General features: G+C 41.2%; 1 protein-coding gene across 2 annotated transcripts in view; it reads left to right on the top strand.

Annotated features, from left to right (window-relative positions):
- The first annotated feature begins 620 nt into the window (after nucleotides 1-620).
- LOC115598143 (disrupted in schizophrenia 1 protein-like) overlaps nucleotides 621-17174 on the top strand; it is a 38664-nt gene continuing 22110 nt past the window's right edge. For both annotated transcript variants that reach the window (XM_030448478.1, XM_030448479.1), the window contains exons 1-2: nucleotides 621-655; nucleotides 16287-16512. In XM_030448478.1, coding sequence (XP_030304338.1) covers nucleotides 627-655; nucleotides 16287-16512 — 255 coding nt within the window. In that variant the 5' untranslated portion in view covers nucleotides 621-626. The remainder of the gene's footprint in view (nucleotides 656-16286; nucleotides 16513-17174) is intronic.

A 17174-nucleotide genomic window follows, 5' to 3' on the forward strand; every position in this document is an offset into this window, starting at 1 on the left:
AAGATGTTGAAGGGACTCAAGTTTAAAACCAAACAAAAAACCCCAGAACACTGAAGCACCAAAAAAAATCTCATAACAATCTTGAGTGGAAATTCTCTCCATCCTATAGTGCTTCAGTTCTATCAGAAGTTTGGTACAAGATTCATGATGTTTTAAAGGATTCCTGTTCATGGACTGATGGACTATTCTTGCTTGCATCTCCTGAAGGCAAAGGGGAAAATCTGGCTGTGTGGGTTTTCTTTTTTTAGTGTGTGTGAGGGGTTTTTAAGTTGTTTTTATTTTTTTTTCTTCTTCTCCCCAGAGAAAGCTTCTTCAAACTGTGCCTTTGCCAGTCTCAGCTTTTTCTGGCACAAGGTTAATACATGAACTACCAGATACATCAATGCACTACAGATACAATTGGCTCAAAAAAATATATATATAAAAAAAAAAGGGGAGAAAGCAGCTACACTGCAATTTGAATGTGGAAAAGATTAATGGAATTCTCATTTTTAACTGATATATGTAAATTTGTGGGTAAGAGATGAGTTGGGTTTAAAAAAATACATAACTGGGCAGTCATATCATTGCCTTATTTTGACTTTTATTTTGCAGTGACCAGTGTAAAAGAAAATGCTGAAAAGTACATGGAGATGCTGGAGGATAAACTACATAGGTAAGGAGGATATGATGGAAACCTTTGAAAGCTTAAATGTTCTTATTAATGCAGCATTGACAGGCATAGAAATATTGGGGGATGTTTTGGAACTTGCATTAGAATCATACAAAAACAAGTGGAAAGCTGGAAATCTTGTGTCACAGTTATCATAGAATCATAGAATTGGCTGGGTTGGAAGGGACCTCAGAGATCATCAAGTCCAACCCTTGATCCACTCCCGCTGCAGTTCCCAGCCCATGGCACTCAGTGCCACATCCAGGCTCTTTGGAAATATCTCCAGACACGGAGAATCCACTACTTCCCTGGGCAGCCCATTCCAATGCCTGATCACCCTCTCCAGAAAGAAATTCTTTCTAATCTCCAGCCTAAACCTCCCCTGGCACAACTTGAGACCCTTTGTGTGCTCTTGTCTTGCTGAGAGTTGCCTGGGAAAAGAGCCCAACCCCCCCCTGGCTCCAACCTCCTTTCAGGGAGTTGTAGAGAGTGATGAGGTCTCCCCTGAGCCGCCTCTTCTCCAGCCTCAACACCCCCAGCTCCCTCAGCCCTTCCTCACAGGACTTGTGCTGGATCCCTTCACAGCCTCCTTGCTCTTCTCTGGACCTGCTCCAGCACCTCAATCTCCTTCCTGAGGGGCTGAGGGGCCCAGAACTGGACACAGGACTCAAGCTGTGGCCTCACCAGAGCTGAGCCCAGGGGCAGAATCCCTTCCCTGGACCTGCTGGCCACGCTGTTCCTGAGCCAGCCCAGGATGCCATTGGCCTTCTTGGCCACCTGGGCACACTGCTGGCTCATGTTCAGCTTCCTGTCAATCCAGACTCCCAGGTCCCTCTCTGTCTGGCTGCTCTCCAACCACTCTGTGCCCAGCCTGGAGCTCCCCATGGGGTTGTTGTGGCCAAAGTGCAGGACCCAGCACTTGGCCGTGTTAAACCTCATCCCGTTGGATATGTAAATGCTGTAAAGCCAGGGTGTGAGCTTTGAGAAGCTTCAGACCCCCTGAAGTATGGGGAGGTTACACCTGGGTGAAAAATCATCCCCTCTGTTGCCAAAAAAACCCAACTTTGAACAAAGCCAAGGGATCCCTTACAAGATTTCTGGGCATCTTCATCAAATACCAACTCTTTATGTAACAGTTTAGAAAATATTCCATTTTGGAGGATTGTGGAAAGTAAATAGAAACCAAGACAACAATGGAGATATTTTAAGAACCGAATCCTAATGCAAAATATATTTATGCTTTTATTGTTTTGGGTTTTTTTTTAACCAAGTGTTACATTTATATTTCCTTCTCTTGTTGGATGAAAGAGCCTGTAGATCACCCTGAAGTTTTAGGCAGTTCCTTGAAATATGGTTAGTAAGTGTTGCTTTGCTGATGTAATGGAATATTCTATTGTATTGGACTTCACTGTAGTGAAATGAAGCAACCAGGTGCCACTAATTGCCAGGGAGTGAGAATGAGCTTGTGACAAGCCCACCTGTGCCTAATTAGGGTGGGCTTGACACAAGCTCATGCTCACTCCCTGGCAATTAGTGGCACCTGGTTGCCTCATATCACTACACTTCACCTTGCACAAGAATCTTTATATTGGAAAAAGATTTCATGGGAAGTAATCAGAGTTTGTATTTTAATATAATGCAACCCACCCAATGAGTGACACTCCCTTTTATTTTACTGAGCAGGTATAATTCATAAACTCATTGCCCTTATTATTTTTTGTTGTACTGATAGAGGGTCTTTGATCTTTAGATTTTTCTCACTCATACTTTAGAAGAGAGAAGAATTTATTTTGTATAATGTAAAAGTCATTTAGAGAACTGAGTTTAAAATGATGGAAACAGACCTTGAAGATCAAGCTGCATGTCCTGTTTGACACACACTTTTCCCCTTAACAAGTCCTAAGAAATTTCCTTGGGTTGTCTTTTTGAAAACTGTACTCTTTATTAAAAATAATAATAATAATATAGGCTATAACAAGATGTACTGATGCTTCTAGGTTGTCTGGATTTATCTGACATATCAGGCTCCAAAAAACCCTACATTTCAACAGTTAAATACTTGGAGAATATGTATGAAACTTTTTTATCTTTCCAAGAATTTATCAGGTGGAATTTGCACTTTTGGCTTGTTTTAATTTAATTATGCCTTTTTGTCTAGCTTTTGGGCTGTCCACCTGGACTTTTCTGCATCATTTTCTTCAATTGTAACACATTTTCTGTGACCTTGCAGCATCCTTTTTATTTCCATGGGAGAAGTTTCCATGCTGAACTGCTGCTATTCATCCTGCTTCTGTGGGGAATATCATTTCAGGGGAGGAAATAAAAGTTCAGCCCTATTTTTTGGCCCTCCTTTATCTTTTGAAAGCATGTTTTTATGAGCAGCAAGCGACCATTTCAAATCCCCCGTAGCAGATTTAAGAGTTGTTGAATATTGTAATATAATTTGTTGCTTTTTTTTATGGTTTCCTCACTGCCACATAGACCTGGGCTTGGTTCAATCCTATTGCAACAGCAGCAAAACCCCATTGAACTCCCCAAGTAAATCCCAAACAAGCCCCTTGCCAAGTCCCCCATCACTGTGCTGGCCAAGTCTCCAGGTGGAGAAGTGTCAGTCCTAAACCAATGGCAGTTTTGCAATATATCCATGTTAATATTACTCTAAAAACAGTTTATTCCAAGTAATTAAGGGCCAGGAATTTCTTTTAATATTGGTGGGAAGAGAAAATAATGATTTTACTAGCAAGAGGTCCTTAAGATCCTACATCTTTGCAATCTTTTTATGTTTATGCTAATAAGGTGGTTATAGATACTTGATTTTTAAGGTTTTTTGGACTTCAAATAACTCACTCCACCTGCTTTACAGCTCAAGTAATTTAAAAAAGGAAGCAGGAGCCCAAGGGGCTTTTTTTATCCTCCTCTTAAGGTAGTAATTTGAGAAACTGTTTCTCTACTTTGTGGTCTTCATACAGATGCTCAGATTACTGCTTGTACATCATGACCTAAAGAAAGTCTCTCTAAGGAAAGTTTAAAGACTGGTTCAAGTTTGCATTGTAGACAGAGGTAAAATTTACATCTGGTTCATGGATGTACTTTTTTGGGTGCCTTTGAAACCAATAAATGTCTGAAAGGTCTGTTCAGTATTAATTCAACTGAGCTTCTAAAGTTTTTCTATTGAAACCTATTCAACTGAAGATAGAACTTTAAAATAGAGCTGTTGGAAATGCAATTTTTACTTCTTCTACCCAAAACAGCTTTAATGAAGCTTAAAGTTAAAAGAAGTATCAATTTTATGAATTAAGATGCTTTCCCTTCCTCCTCCGCCACTTTTGTTTAGTTTCTTAAGAAAAGTTTAGAATTAATTCCTTTTGCAATTTCAGACCAGTGCCCTTGCAGAAGGTAGGAAATGTACCACAGCAAATAGAGTATAAAGTCCTGTGCAAAACCAGGAGTTAGGTTACATCACTCAAACACCCAGCAAAAAGCTTTATTTATTTCAGCTCTGTTTACCTTTAGAGACACTGCTGTGCTATTCTTATGGTAGAAAAGAGAAATAAGCCATTTTTTAAAAAAAAAAAACCAAAACCAAAGCCAAAACCACAACACTTTTTATTATACTTCTATTGCTAAACTTTTAATTTTTTTTCATATTTCCCCATACAAAAGAAAATTAAGATTAAATTAATGGTGCAAATCAGCTACATGAGATTTAGGATGCAGTAAAAGTGCTTTAATTTTTCAAGTGTTCTCCTGCTAGGTAGCCACAGAAACATATTTGGGATGCATTCATCCCTTGGGAAACTTGTAAGAAGCTGATAATGTGTGAAAGTTTGCACTCCAAAGCAGATGGAGTAAATGCAGCAGAATTGTTAGCAAAGAGTCATCTGAAGATTTTTGTCTGCTTTCAATGATGGGCCCTAAGGACTGAGGGTTTTGGCACACCAAGTATTTTGGTGGCAAATATATGGATGGTATTGCATGTTAACATGAAAGTTACTCCTGAGGAATTAATTTTAGATGGAATACTCAGTGGTGAAGCATCTCTAAGGGGAAGGAGGCAGAGAGCAAATATGATTTCGGGAGAAACCACCAGTCTTGGGATGTTCACCGGAATTAAAGGATCAGGTCTTGAAATGTTTAAGACTGCAAGGATTTTTTCCTCTGAGGTGAGGTCCCTTTTTTCCAACTGGAGCTCTTTTTAGCCTCCTGCACCCCCACAGAGCTTTCTTTGAAGTCTGACCCTGCTCTGTTGAAGAGTGGCTTGTGTTATCCAAGCCTTCAAGCCTGCAGATGTGAGTGTTTAACAGCAAAGCCCCTGCAGACTCTGGTCTTCTGGAAGGGTAAGATGTTTAAAAGTCACATGGACCTGATCCTTAGGGACATGGTTTAGTAGTTAGCTTCTGGTGTTGGTCAAAGGTTGGACTGGATGAGCTTGGAGGTCTCTTCCAACCTAAAACATTCTGTGGATTCAGCTTGAGCTGTTAGTGTCTTGTGTGCCCTTGTGTAGAGGAGAACTCTTGTGTCCAGAAGAGAACTGCTGAGAAAGGCTTTACAAAAGCTTTTCCCTCTCCTACAGGCAGCAGTTTGGGTGTGCTTGGGAGTGCCTGTTGGTCTGTGGTCATTTTCTGTAACCTGGGACCTGCCTTGGTTGCTCTGAGGGCTCTTTGAGCTGCTGGTAGTATCTTGGGACTGAAATGCCCATGGATGACCAGGAGCCAGCAATGTTCTTGTGGCCAAGAATTCCAATGGGATCCTGGGGTGCATTAGAAAGGGGGTGGTTAGGTTGAGACAGGTTCTGCTCCCCCACTACTCTGTCCTGCTGAGGCCACATCTGGAATATTGTGTCCAGTTCTGGGCCCCTCAGTTCCAGAAGGACAGGGAACTGCTGGAGAGAGTCCAGCACAGAGCCCCCAGAATGCTGAAGGGAGTGGAACATCTCCTGGTGAGGAAAGGCTGAGGGAGCTGAGGGGCTCTGCAGCTTGGAGGAGAATGAGGGGGGAGCTCAGGGATGTTTATAAATATGTAAAGGGTGAATGTCAGGAGGATGGAGCCAGGATCTTCTCAGGGGTGACCAATGACAGGACAAGGGGCAATGGGTATAAACTTGTGAATAGGAGGTTCCATATAAAGAGGAGGAAAAAGTGTTTTCCTGTGAGGGTGACAGAGCCTGGGCCCAGGCTGCCCAGGGAGGTTGTGGAGTCTCCTTCTCTGGAGACATCCAACACCCACCTGGACACGTTCCTATGTGGCCTCCTGCAGGTGATCCTGCCCTGGCAGGGGGGTAGGACTCGATGATCTCTTGAGGTCCCTTTCAAGCCCTAACTTTCTGTGAGCTTCTGAAATGCCATCAGTGCATTGGAGGAACCTCCTGGATTGTGAAGGTCTGGCTGAGCAGACTTTCCATCAAATGTCTGGGTGCTAAACCCTCCATGAGAACCAGAGCCTGCAATTGCAAGGCAGCTTTTGGAAGCCTGTAGAAGACCTCATTTACTTCCTTCTCCTGATCAGGTGGCCTGTGAGATGTCATCTTTGCCTACCTTCCCTCCAAGACTCTGTTTTCTACTGTACTTCCAGGAGAGCCCACAGCCCTGGGGTACTGGGAACCATTCCTTAGTGTGGTTCCTGCAGGGAGCATCCTCTGCAGCCTGGGAAGACACATGGGCCTCAGCCATTTAAATTTGCTGCCAGGAGCATCAGCACAGGGTTCATTGTACGCAGCCAGGGAGGGGCTGCAGACCCTGCCCTTTCTCTCTTTTTGAGCCAAAACAGGATTTGGCTCCTGACCTTCTCCAGCCCTGCAGCTACAGAGGTCACACCGTGCCCTCAGATGTGTTAGAGGAACTCCGTAAGCATGGGGCTGTTGACATCAGCTTTTGGCCAACACTCTCATTTTTCCAGGTGTGTCTTCCTGCTCACAAAGGTTGAATTTCAAGGTTTGTCCCCATGTGATGATGATCCAGCATCCCTCCCAGTTGTTTCTCTTCTAACCATCCGTTTCTTTGTCCTCTTGGTTTTAATCACTCTGAGCGCTTCATTCCTGCTCAGGATGATTCCCATTCCCAAACTGATGCTGGAAATCTGAATCTGTTACCCCTTCAGGAAGGGAAATATATTATAAACTGCTGGATTTTATATTGGAGAAGAGAAGTGAATAAAAATCCCAGGAGAAGAGTGAGTTACTTCTAGATGCCTCGAACTCTTGTGCTCGGTGACTGGAATAAACAATAAGAGATCAGGTTCCTTATTCTAATTTTGCAATTAAAAAATGTGGTTTTCTTGGTATAAACAGCCCTTGCTGCCACTCCAGCAGTGCAGGCTTGTGGCAGCTGAAAAGTATTGAGGTTTGTGGAGCAGCTCAGCTGGCTGAGCAGAGCACAGACAAATTATGTAGATGTTGAGATTCAGGCTTTCCAAAATCAGGGCCCAACTCCTTTAAATCTGATTTGGGATCAACTCTTGAAAAAAATCTCATTCCAGCAATTCCTATCCAGTCAAAAAAAAAAAAAGAAAAGCCCCCAACCCAAGTGTTAAAGGACACTGTGAGGCTTTGCTGTTATTGCAGGAGCCAAAAGTGAGCAGGAGACAGACCCAGGTATCAGAGTTAGTACGAAAGTTGAAGATTTATCAGATTATGAATGAGGTGAATGATAAACTGGGCTTGAGAAGCTGGCTTTGTGTGGACTACTTAATAAGAAGAATTCCCTGGTGGCATTCTATTCACCTATCAGGCTTAAGTTTTTCACTTTTAGAACAGATTATTTATAACAGATGTTCCAGTAGAGGCTGGGGCAGAGGATTGTCACTCCATCCCTTATTTTAAAGAGAAATAAATGGCCCTGAAAGCAGATAGTAATTTTTTACATTGTAGATTAGGCAATATAGTAAAAATAAACTTTACAATAAACATAGGGACAAACGACATAGGATTCAACGACTTGGATGAGGGTATCAGCGACTTGGACGAGGGTGTAGAATGTACCCTGAGCAAGTTTGCTGATGACACTAAGCTGGGAGGAGTGGCTGACACACCAGAGGGCTGTGCTGCCATTCAGAGAGACTTAGACAGGCTGGAGAGTTGGGCAGGGAGAAACATGATGAAATTCAACAAGGGGAAGTGTAGAGTTTTGCATTTGGGGAAGAACAACACGATGGCCCAATATAGGTTGGGGGCTGACCTGCTGGAGAGCAGTGTAGGTGAAAGAGACCTGGGGGTCCTGGTTGACAAGAAGATGACCATGAGCCAGCAATGTGCCCTTGTGGCCAAGAAGGCCAATGGCATCCTGGGGTGCATTAGAAAGGGTGTGGTTAGTAGGTCAAGAGAGGTTCTCCTCCCCCTCTATTCTGCATTGGTGAGGCCGCACCTGGAGTATTGTGTCCAGTTCTGGGCCCCTCAGTTCAAGAAGGACAGGGAAGTGCTTGAAAGAGTCCAGCGCAGAGCTACTAAGATGATTAAGGGAGTGGAACATCTCCCTTATGAGGAAAGGCTGAGGGAGCTGGGTCTCTTTAGTTTGGAGAAAAGGAGACTGAGGGGTGACCTCATCAATGTTTTCAAATATGTAAGGGGTGAGTGTCAGGGAGATGGAGTTAGGCTCTTCTCAGTGGTGACCAGTGATAGGACAAGGGGTAATGGGTGTAAATTGGAGCACAGGAGGTTCAAGTTGAATATTTGGAAAAATTTTTTTCCTGTAAGGGTGACAGAGCCCTGGAACAGGCTGCCCAGGGGGGTCGTGGAGTCTCCTTCACTGGAGACATTCAAAACCCGCCTGGACACGTTCCTATGCGAAGTGCTCTAGGTGGCCCTGCTCTGGCAGGGGGGGCTGGACTAGATGATCTTTCGAGGTCCCTTCCAACCCCAAGGATTCTATGATTCTATGATTCTATGAAAACTGAGTTGTAAATTCTTACTACAAGGTGCCTTCCTTGTTCCTTTGTACATTACTTAATTTCCTGCATTTGATGTATCAGTCCCATTTCTGCATCCACCTTGCATTAAGAAACAAAGTGAAAATCATCAGCTGCAGCAGTCTATTATTTTGTGTTTCCACTGGAAATCATTGAAGAAAAAATCCAGTGACAGTGAATATTGTCAGAAAGATGGCAGGCCATGATTAAAGTTTTATGCCAGGTAAAATAAATGGCTGTAGGATTCAAGAGAAAACAACCAAATGTTGTTTAGTATTGTGTGGTAGCTTGGTTTTTAATAACACCAATCAGATGTTCATTATTGGTTTCAAGGACTACAAAAATAATTCTACCTCCTTGGTTTGTACAGGAAAAAAAGCAGGCATAAAATAATATATTTTTCATGTAAATCAAGGGGTGGTAGTTCTGTCCTTAAGGTGATGGTACCAGATTGTTTTGTTTTATTTTCTGTGGGCAAGGGAAATATGTCATAATTCTTAGAAGGTGGTTTTCAGCTTTCAGTGTAGATTCCAATCCTTCAGCATCCTGGATACAGTAAGTGATGTTGAAAGAATTGGTGGTTAATGGGTGTAGCTGCTGGGCTTAATTTTTAAACATTTGGCAGAAAACAGTGTCTAGAGTGTTAAATATCAAAACAGAGCAGGTGTCTGCTTGTATTTGGAGTTCTCCACTAGGACTCATCTGCAATTTGGCAGGTGTGGGCAAGGAGGGTATTGAAGTGTTGCTTATTTGGCTCACAAAGCCAAGAATTGATAGCTCTTTACCTTAACATCACTGAAAAGACTTTGGAGGTTGTTTCCTAGCTGTTTTGTAGACATGAAATCACTCAACAAAGGCACAGGAGAGCTGGCTCCAGGTACTCTGCCTCCTGCACCTCCAGGTATTCTCTGCCCTGCTCCATCTCTGAGTAAAGATAAAGATGATGCCATGGGCACCACATTGAGAGCTGGGCTGGGGGCTCTGCTCAGATTTCCTCAAATTTACCCCTATCTGCACATTTGCTTCTGCCCCTGGGGTGCTGCAGAAAGCAAAGGCACTGCTGGTACCCACTCATCCATCCCCATCTCTGTCCTGCACTCTCCTGCCCAGGTGTGCTGGGTGGCTTTTGGATAGGGCTGTTGAGCAAAGGACCTCTCTGTGGCTTGGAGGGTTTTAGATATTCAGAATATCAACCCAAAGCAAAATGTATGGGCACTGAAGAGCTAGAGAGTGTGAGGACTGCTTTCCTGGGCCCTATGGTTCTGGTCCAGAGCATTCTCCAGTAGGTCAAGCATTGCATTTAAAGAGGGTTTGATGTTTTCTAGGTATTGCTGTATTTTTTATAAGAGAGAAGGCAATTGATTTGTGCCAAAGAAAGGTTCAAACTTTGCCCAGGAGTTGTAACACTTCCAAGAGAAGTGTTAGGGTGGGTTGAGAGGGAAATATGGAGCATCCTGACCTCCTGGGCCTGAGTCTTGTTTTCACATGGAGAAGTGTGATAAAAGTGCTGAACAGCAAAAGAAGTCTTGCCAGTGAACTTGGAATGAAGGGAGTAGGAAGAATGTTTCCTACAGGCTGTGGAGGAAGCACAGGATGGGAACAACATGAAGTTAGTTCATGGGACTTTTGGCTCTTGGGGAGATTGAAGAGACACAAGGCAAGGAATCTAATTGTGCAACTGAGATTGTATGAAGGGGTTTATAGGATTAGAGACACTTGCAAGAAAGAAAAATAAGAGGTTTTGATTCCAGTTATTTAGAAGAAGTGGCTTTCTAGTGTGCAGGCTGAGGAAAAAGTTAAGGTTTTGCCATTTGGGCAGAGCCCAGGTTTTCTTTGTCCCTTTTCCAGCACCTTCTTTCTTCTCTCTTTTATGTTCATCAAGTGAGAGCTGGGATCTGATGAGCCCTAGTTGTACCTTCTCCCTTATCAGTCTGCCAGGACACACCAACCAGATGGAGACAAAAGGATTGTGATCCTCATGGGATCCACTAACAGGAACACTGCAGACCTTGGTTTGGTCAACAGGTTGGGTGTAGGCATCTTAAAATACAACAGCTCAGGTTGCAGATCAGAATTCATCAGGCTGGGAGCCATTTTTTTGTTTGTTTGTTTTGATTATTTTGGGGGGTTTTTAATGAAGGAGAGAAGCAAAATGTAGTGTTGAAGTAGTAAATATTAACTATCAGCTGGGCTATTGCATGACTGTGAGTTAATATGATGATGTATGAATAACATAATAATATGTTAATAATAGAATAATATATGAATTAAACCAAATCAGAGGGGTGGATTTCTGCTAACAGTTAAGCAATGTTGTTACCTTCCTTCCTGTATTAGTACTCCATCTTTTCTTTAGTTGCCTTCTCTGTTCACATGGCTTTTGTCTTCAGAAAAGACAACAGAGAAGAAGAGCTCGTTCCTTCCCTGTGGTACAAAAATATAAATAGAAGTGAGTGACCAAAATACAGAGAAACTTTCCCTGGTTTGTACAATAGAGCAACAAACAATGGGGATATAGAGCAAAGTCTCTTGATTTGCATTGCTATTTTCTGCAAGCCTCAAAACTTGCCCAGCATTTTAATTGTTGTAATGAAATCTCTGCTTCTTTTTGCCAGCCTATTTTTGTTGCATTGCATTTGCTTTCTTGTCAGGACAAACTGCTTTTATGGGCAGCGAGTGCAATGTTAAGATGTGTGCCAGGTACTGGAAAAACTTAAGTAAGGGCTTCCTCAGCCTGCACCTTTGTGCTGCTCACCTGGTAGAAGGAGTTGTCTGCAGTATTTCTTCTTGTCAATGGTTAATGTCCCCTTAGAGGTAAATTTTGTTTATTCAGTTTATTCAGTTTCAGTTAACAGTTTTCATCTGGTCATTTGGATGTTTTGCTGTGCATCCTTTTAGGTTCTTACAGGGATTTCCCTTAAAATAAACAGCATCTTCTGTCAATATCCAGTATTGACACCAAGGTGTTAAAAACCACTTTTAACAATTCCCTCACCAAGGGATATTCCTAAATTAACAATGGTGAGGTTTCCCAGTAGTGACATCTCTCTGGGATGAATCTGATTTTGGTTTTAGGGACATTTGGGGGCACTTTTTTTATTTTTTTAAATAGGGTTTAGAGCTATTTTTACCCAGGCATGTTTTCATTTAGTCTATAATGTTGAGGAACTGAATGTGCCTTTTGTATGCATGCAGAGGCCTCCATAGGAAAGTGGTGTTCTCATAGTTCCACTTAGGACTATAATTAACTTTGGAATAATGTGCTGAGAGCCACAGGGAGAGTCCCCAATGACATCTCTGGGAATCTTGTGAAAAACAGAGGGACAATGTTCTTTGGGCTTCAAGGAGGAGAAAGAATCCTTGCTGGATATGACTCTCTCCATGGATTTCACCCAGTGTTATGTGGAGGCTGAAGGTATCCCCCAGCTCCCTTGAACTCCCCAGTGTTGTTTCCTAGAAAACTGCTTGAGATTTGGCAAAGGCATCCACAATTCCAGTTTCAATTCCCATTTTATGAAGAGAACTCAAGGATAAATCTCTCTGTTGTTCCACATTAATATCTTCCTGTCCATAAACAGCTCTCTTACTCTGACAGCTCTTTTATCATCATCAACCTGTCCTGTTCCAGAATTCTCCCTGCTGAGCCCTTTTGTGTGTCCCAGCCATTCCTCAAGTCACCTTAACTCTGCTTTTGTTGACATTTCTGCAGAGTAGCCTTGAGATAAAACCTGTCCCAGCTCTGTCCAGCTGAAAAATTAACTGCATCTTGCATCTCACTTCAACATTTCCCTGCCCGTGACCTGACAAAAGCAAACGTGCCCTATGGTTACCCATTCAAAGTGCTGTTGCCACTGCAATTACTCTTCTCTCTATATACATATTTCTTTTTTTCTTTTTAATTCTATTCCTGGTAATTTCATTTGTTTATCTTGATCCATTGATTCCCTCTGCCCTGTCACATGAAGCATAACTACTGAACTGCAATATCAAGGCTGTTCACAGTATTTCACCACCTATTCAGTCTTTCTGTGTGTGTTTTGTTTTTCTTTTTCTATGGGTTTTGTTTGGTTTTTTGGTTTTTTTCTTTAAAGAGTGACTTTCATCTATAGGTGTTAAACCACACCAGTCACTTCCCCATTATGTTTTTATACTTTACTTTAAACTTAAACTTTGACTTTACGTTTTACTTTAACTTTACTTTAACTTTACTTTAACTTTACTTCTTTAACTTTACTTTAAGTTAACTTCTTTAACTTTACTTTAACTTTACTTTAACTTTACTTTAACTTTACTTCTTTAACTTTAACTTTACTTCTTTAACTTAAACTTTACTTCTTTAACTTTACTTTAACTTTACTTTAACTTTACTTCTTTAACTTTACTTTAACTTTACTTCTTTAACTTTACGTCTTTAACTTTAACTTTACTTTAATTTTACTTCAACTTTAAACTAAAACTTTGCCTTTACTTTTTACTTTAACTTTGTAACTTTGACTGTAACTTGACTGTAACTTTAACTTTGCTTTAACTTTAACTTTACTTCTTTAACTTTACTGTAACTTTAATTTTACTCTAATTTTAACTTTACTTTAAACTAAAATTTTGTCTCTACTTTTTACTTTAACTTTGTAACTTTGACTGTAACTTTAACTTTGCTTTAACTTTAACTTTAACTTTAACTTTAACTTTAACTTTAACTTTAACTTTAACTTTAACTTTAACTTTAACTTTAACTTTACTTTAGCTTTAACTTTACTTTTTACTTTAACTTTGGCTGTAACTTGACTGTAACTTTAACTTTATTTATACTGAACTATGCATCTTTTCATGCATAGTACATGGCTAATGCCTTTCTTTTCTCACATGATGTTTTAATGGAGAGATGGAGATTTTAGCCACTGATGCATTTCTGAAGTCTTTAAAAAGCCCATTCACTGTGATATTTCAGTGTTCTTGCCACTGATGAGACTAATTACTAATGTACCTCCCTCAGCTGATCACTGTAACTTGGCCTGTTCATCCAGTCTTCTCTCACCAGTTCCTTGCACACCCTGCTCTGCATCCTTGCTTTTGCTGCTTGCTTTAAACTTAAAAATCTTTCTGAAGAGTTTTCCTATGTGAGAAAAGGACCAGCATGGTAAATCTGTTTGGTGTTTTTGCACTTTGGACTCTGTCACTTGGAATTTCACAGTCAGGAGGTGATTTTGGGACGTTGTTGTTGCTGAAGTGGTTGGTGGGGGATTGTGATTTGTTAATTCCAGCAAATTAAATTGTTCCTGGCATCTCCATGGAACTTGCCACATGTGCCACTTGGATAAAAAAATTCCAGACAGGCATATAACACCTAAGGGTTGATCTATCATTAACTATTTATAATTGTAGGAATAAGAGCAAATCTGATTCAGTCTTGGCCCATCATTTTCAGAAGTTCCATACCTGAAAAAACTCACTGTTCTCAGTACAGACATCCACACACTTTGGGCTTCATGGAGACTGCAAATGCAAATGTAGTGTGGATTGAACAGGAATAAACCAAACTCTGGAATTCAGTTCAGCTTGATATTATACCTGATGTCAAAGCTTAAGATTTTTGCATGCTGGGGACAACAGGATTTTTGATAATTATTGGGTATGCATTTTTGTGTCAACTATTTGCAGCTTTCAGGTAATTTTAATTCAAAACGTGTTTGAAAAATCTTTCTAGGCACTGAATTCCCAAAATGCAGACTAAAAGCTGCAGGTCCTTGGGCTTAGGGATGCTCAGAATATAGAGGTACATTCACTGATTTCAGTTCAGCATCTTAGCAGCCAAGTTCAAGATGTGTCAGTTTTACAGATAAAAGGATAAAATCAAGGTGTTCTTAAAAGAAAAGGAAGCTATTAGGGGGATGCTCAGGAATTGCTGGTTATTAACTGGGTGTGAAACTGAGATGCAATCAAAAGGATGTTGAACAACAGCAGCACAGGCACCTTACTCTGAGCTTTTTAGGTGATGTTCATCCTCTCCTCTGTGGATGCCACACACATCCCCATCTTCTCTCAATAGATCTCTTCATTAGGTCGAATAACCCAAACAATCTCCCAGCTGGATTTTCTGATTTAGGGTCTCTGGTGTCTTTCTGAGCCTTCAGGATTGAGCCTTTAATAATCAGCCTGCCAGAGATGCAAAGCAACTTCTTCAGCACAGCCTGGAAATGGGTTTACCTGTGTCTGCAGGGAAATTGGGAGTGTAAGTGTGATGGGGTGGATGGCAAGCAGAGAAACAGGGGGGGTTGTTTTATTTTCCTTGCTTGGTAAGGGAGATGCATCACAGAAGTGGAATCCAGTGAAGCTTTTTTTCCCTTTCTAATTAGGGACTCTCAGAACTCCTCAGAGGAGACCAATTTCTGGACCTCGTGCTGAATTTTGCCTTCAGTAAACATAGATCCTGACTTTAAGCACAGATCAGAGAGCTCAGCTTCTGGAGCTTCATTTTGCTCTGAGTCTCCAGATCTTGCTGTGTGAGTTTTACAGCTTGGCATCTTGTAGAGTTTGTAGAGTTAAAGACTTTAAAGACTTTTATTAGATTAATTAATTCATTGTGAGCACTGCAGTTCCTTTATCCTTCATGTAGCATAAAAGAGAGCTGGTATTTAATTTATTCAGAAAAGCTCAAATCAAATTGTTATTTTCCTTCTTTAAGTCACTTATAATTGCTTACAATTACGTAGCAAATGATATCATTTGAAAAGCAGGATGAAAAAAAATACTGTGGTTATTAGATTATTATTATTAACAGTTAAATCTGTCTGGCAGTGTGTAATCCCATGGGAATTGGTGCTCCTGGGTCTCACCTCAGGCTCTGCCACCAACCCCCTGTCTTTTACCAGACAACCTCATCTTTTGGCTCCCTAGGCACACCAGGAGTGGGATGCTCTTATTCAGTGTCTGAAAAGCTGTCTGTGCCTAGAATTCCCACTTTTTGCAGGCAAAATATGAATGGGGGAGATCCCAGGAGCAGGAGTTGCAATATGGATGAGAACTGCTGAGGGAGGATCAGTGGGTTAGAACTAGGAAGAAGTTTGGGACTTGGAATTTTTAAGCATTTTGGTTTTTTTCTTTGGTGGGATAGCAATGTAGGAAAAACATAAAGCACATGAATAATGAGTTCAGGACAAGATTTAAAAGGTGTAAGGAAGGGAAGGAAGAGAATTCTAGTTTAATTTAATCTGATTCACCAGAGCTGAAGCAAGCACAAGCTCTGTGTCCAACTAGAGGTCTGATGTCTCTATTTGCCAAAACTCAGAGCTGATTTATTGCAATAAATACTGTGATTGTTCATTCATGATCTTCTACATCAAATTCAGGAAAAACACAGGATTGCTTTCAGGATCTAGACCTATGCATCCCATAGCATGAAGGAAGCTCTGGAAGTGATTGCAAGACCCCTGGATTTGCATCCCATCAGGAGAAGGTCACACGAAGCCATTGGATGCAGCACCTTTGTACAAAGGGGGTTTTTATGGCATTGGCTTTGTAATAGGGACATCATTTTACTGCTTTTCCATCTGAAATAACTTGTGTTATCTCTGTGGAAGTATTTGAACTGCTGCTGTTGTTTTATTCTGTTTTGCTTTGTTTTTTCTCTATCTAATAATAAGCCAGTCACCCTAAGTTACTCAAAATAGCAACTATTCTCTCTGAACTGCAGTTTCGTTTTGTGTTGTTTTTTTTTTTCTTTTGGCTTTTCTTTCAGCTGCAGGAGCCAGCTGCTCCAAAGAGTGTGGGAAGCTGACTTAGAGGCCTGTCAGCTGCTGATCCAAGGGCTTCAACTGAAGGAAAGCAGTTGTGGTTTTGAAGAGGAGGAGAACCACATGGATGAGATGGAGGTGACTGCTGATGACCCATCTGCTCCTGAAAAAAGAAAAGATGCTCTTTTGCCAGAGGTCTTTCCCTGCCCCAAGCACACCGAGCTAGAAGAGGTATCTCAAAATCCTCCACAGTTGTATTTCAAGCTTATTGTTGGCTTTCTTTTTTTAAGAGAGGAGTTGAAGTTGGGCAATGGGTCAGCAGGGCAGGTCAAGTATGAACTTAACATCTGGCCTCCAGTCTGGGGCATGAGTAAAATGCCTTAGTAGCTTCTCAGAAGCTCTAAACCATTTTTATTTTCATCATCAGTCTTTTAAAACGTGGTGATTATTCAGTCAATAAATATAGAATGTACAGAATCAGGGTTTAGAAGAAAAGTGATTCAGTATTTAACACAAATCATCAGCTGTTCCTCATCCCAGGGCTGTGTTACACTCTGATTGAGCTCTGCTGACTTCTTAACCTGGGTCTGTGTTAGCTGGGGGAGAGCAGAACTTTTCTTGCCCCAGTGAAATGGTCAAAGGTTTCCTTGCTCAGATGCTGGAAGGCTTCCAGCATCCAACAAATATTAAAAGGAGGGGAAAAAAAAAAAGGCTTAAAGTGTTTAACAAATTTCTTCTAACTTGTCATGTTCTGCTCGGGAATTCCAGCCTTCTTGAAAAATGGACATCTACCTAATCATTTTTTAACTATGCTGCTAAGGAAATAGCTGTTCAAATGCTTCATCACCATTTTTATGGGAAATGGTCAGCTTTGGCTTTGATTTTTTTTTTCC

This window comes from Calypte anna, chromosome 3, assembly GCF_003957555.1.
Source record: "Calypte anna isolate BGI_N300 chromosome 3, bCalAnn1_v1.p, whole genome shotgun sequence".
Classification (NCBI taxonomy): Eukaryota; Metazoa; Chordata; class Aves; order Apodiformes; family Trochilidae; genus Calypte; species Calypte anna.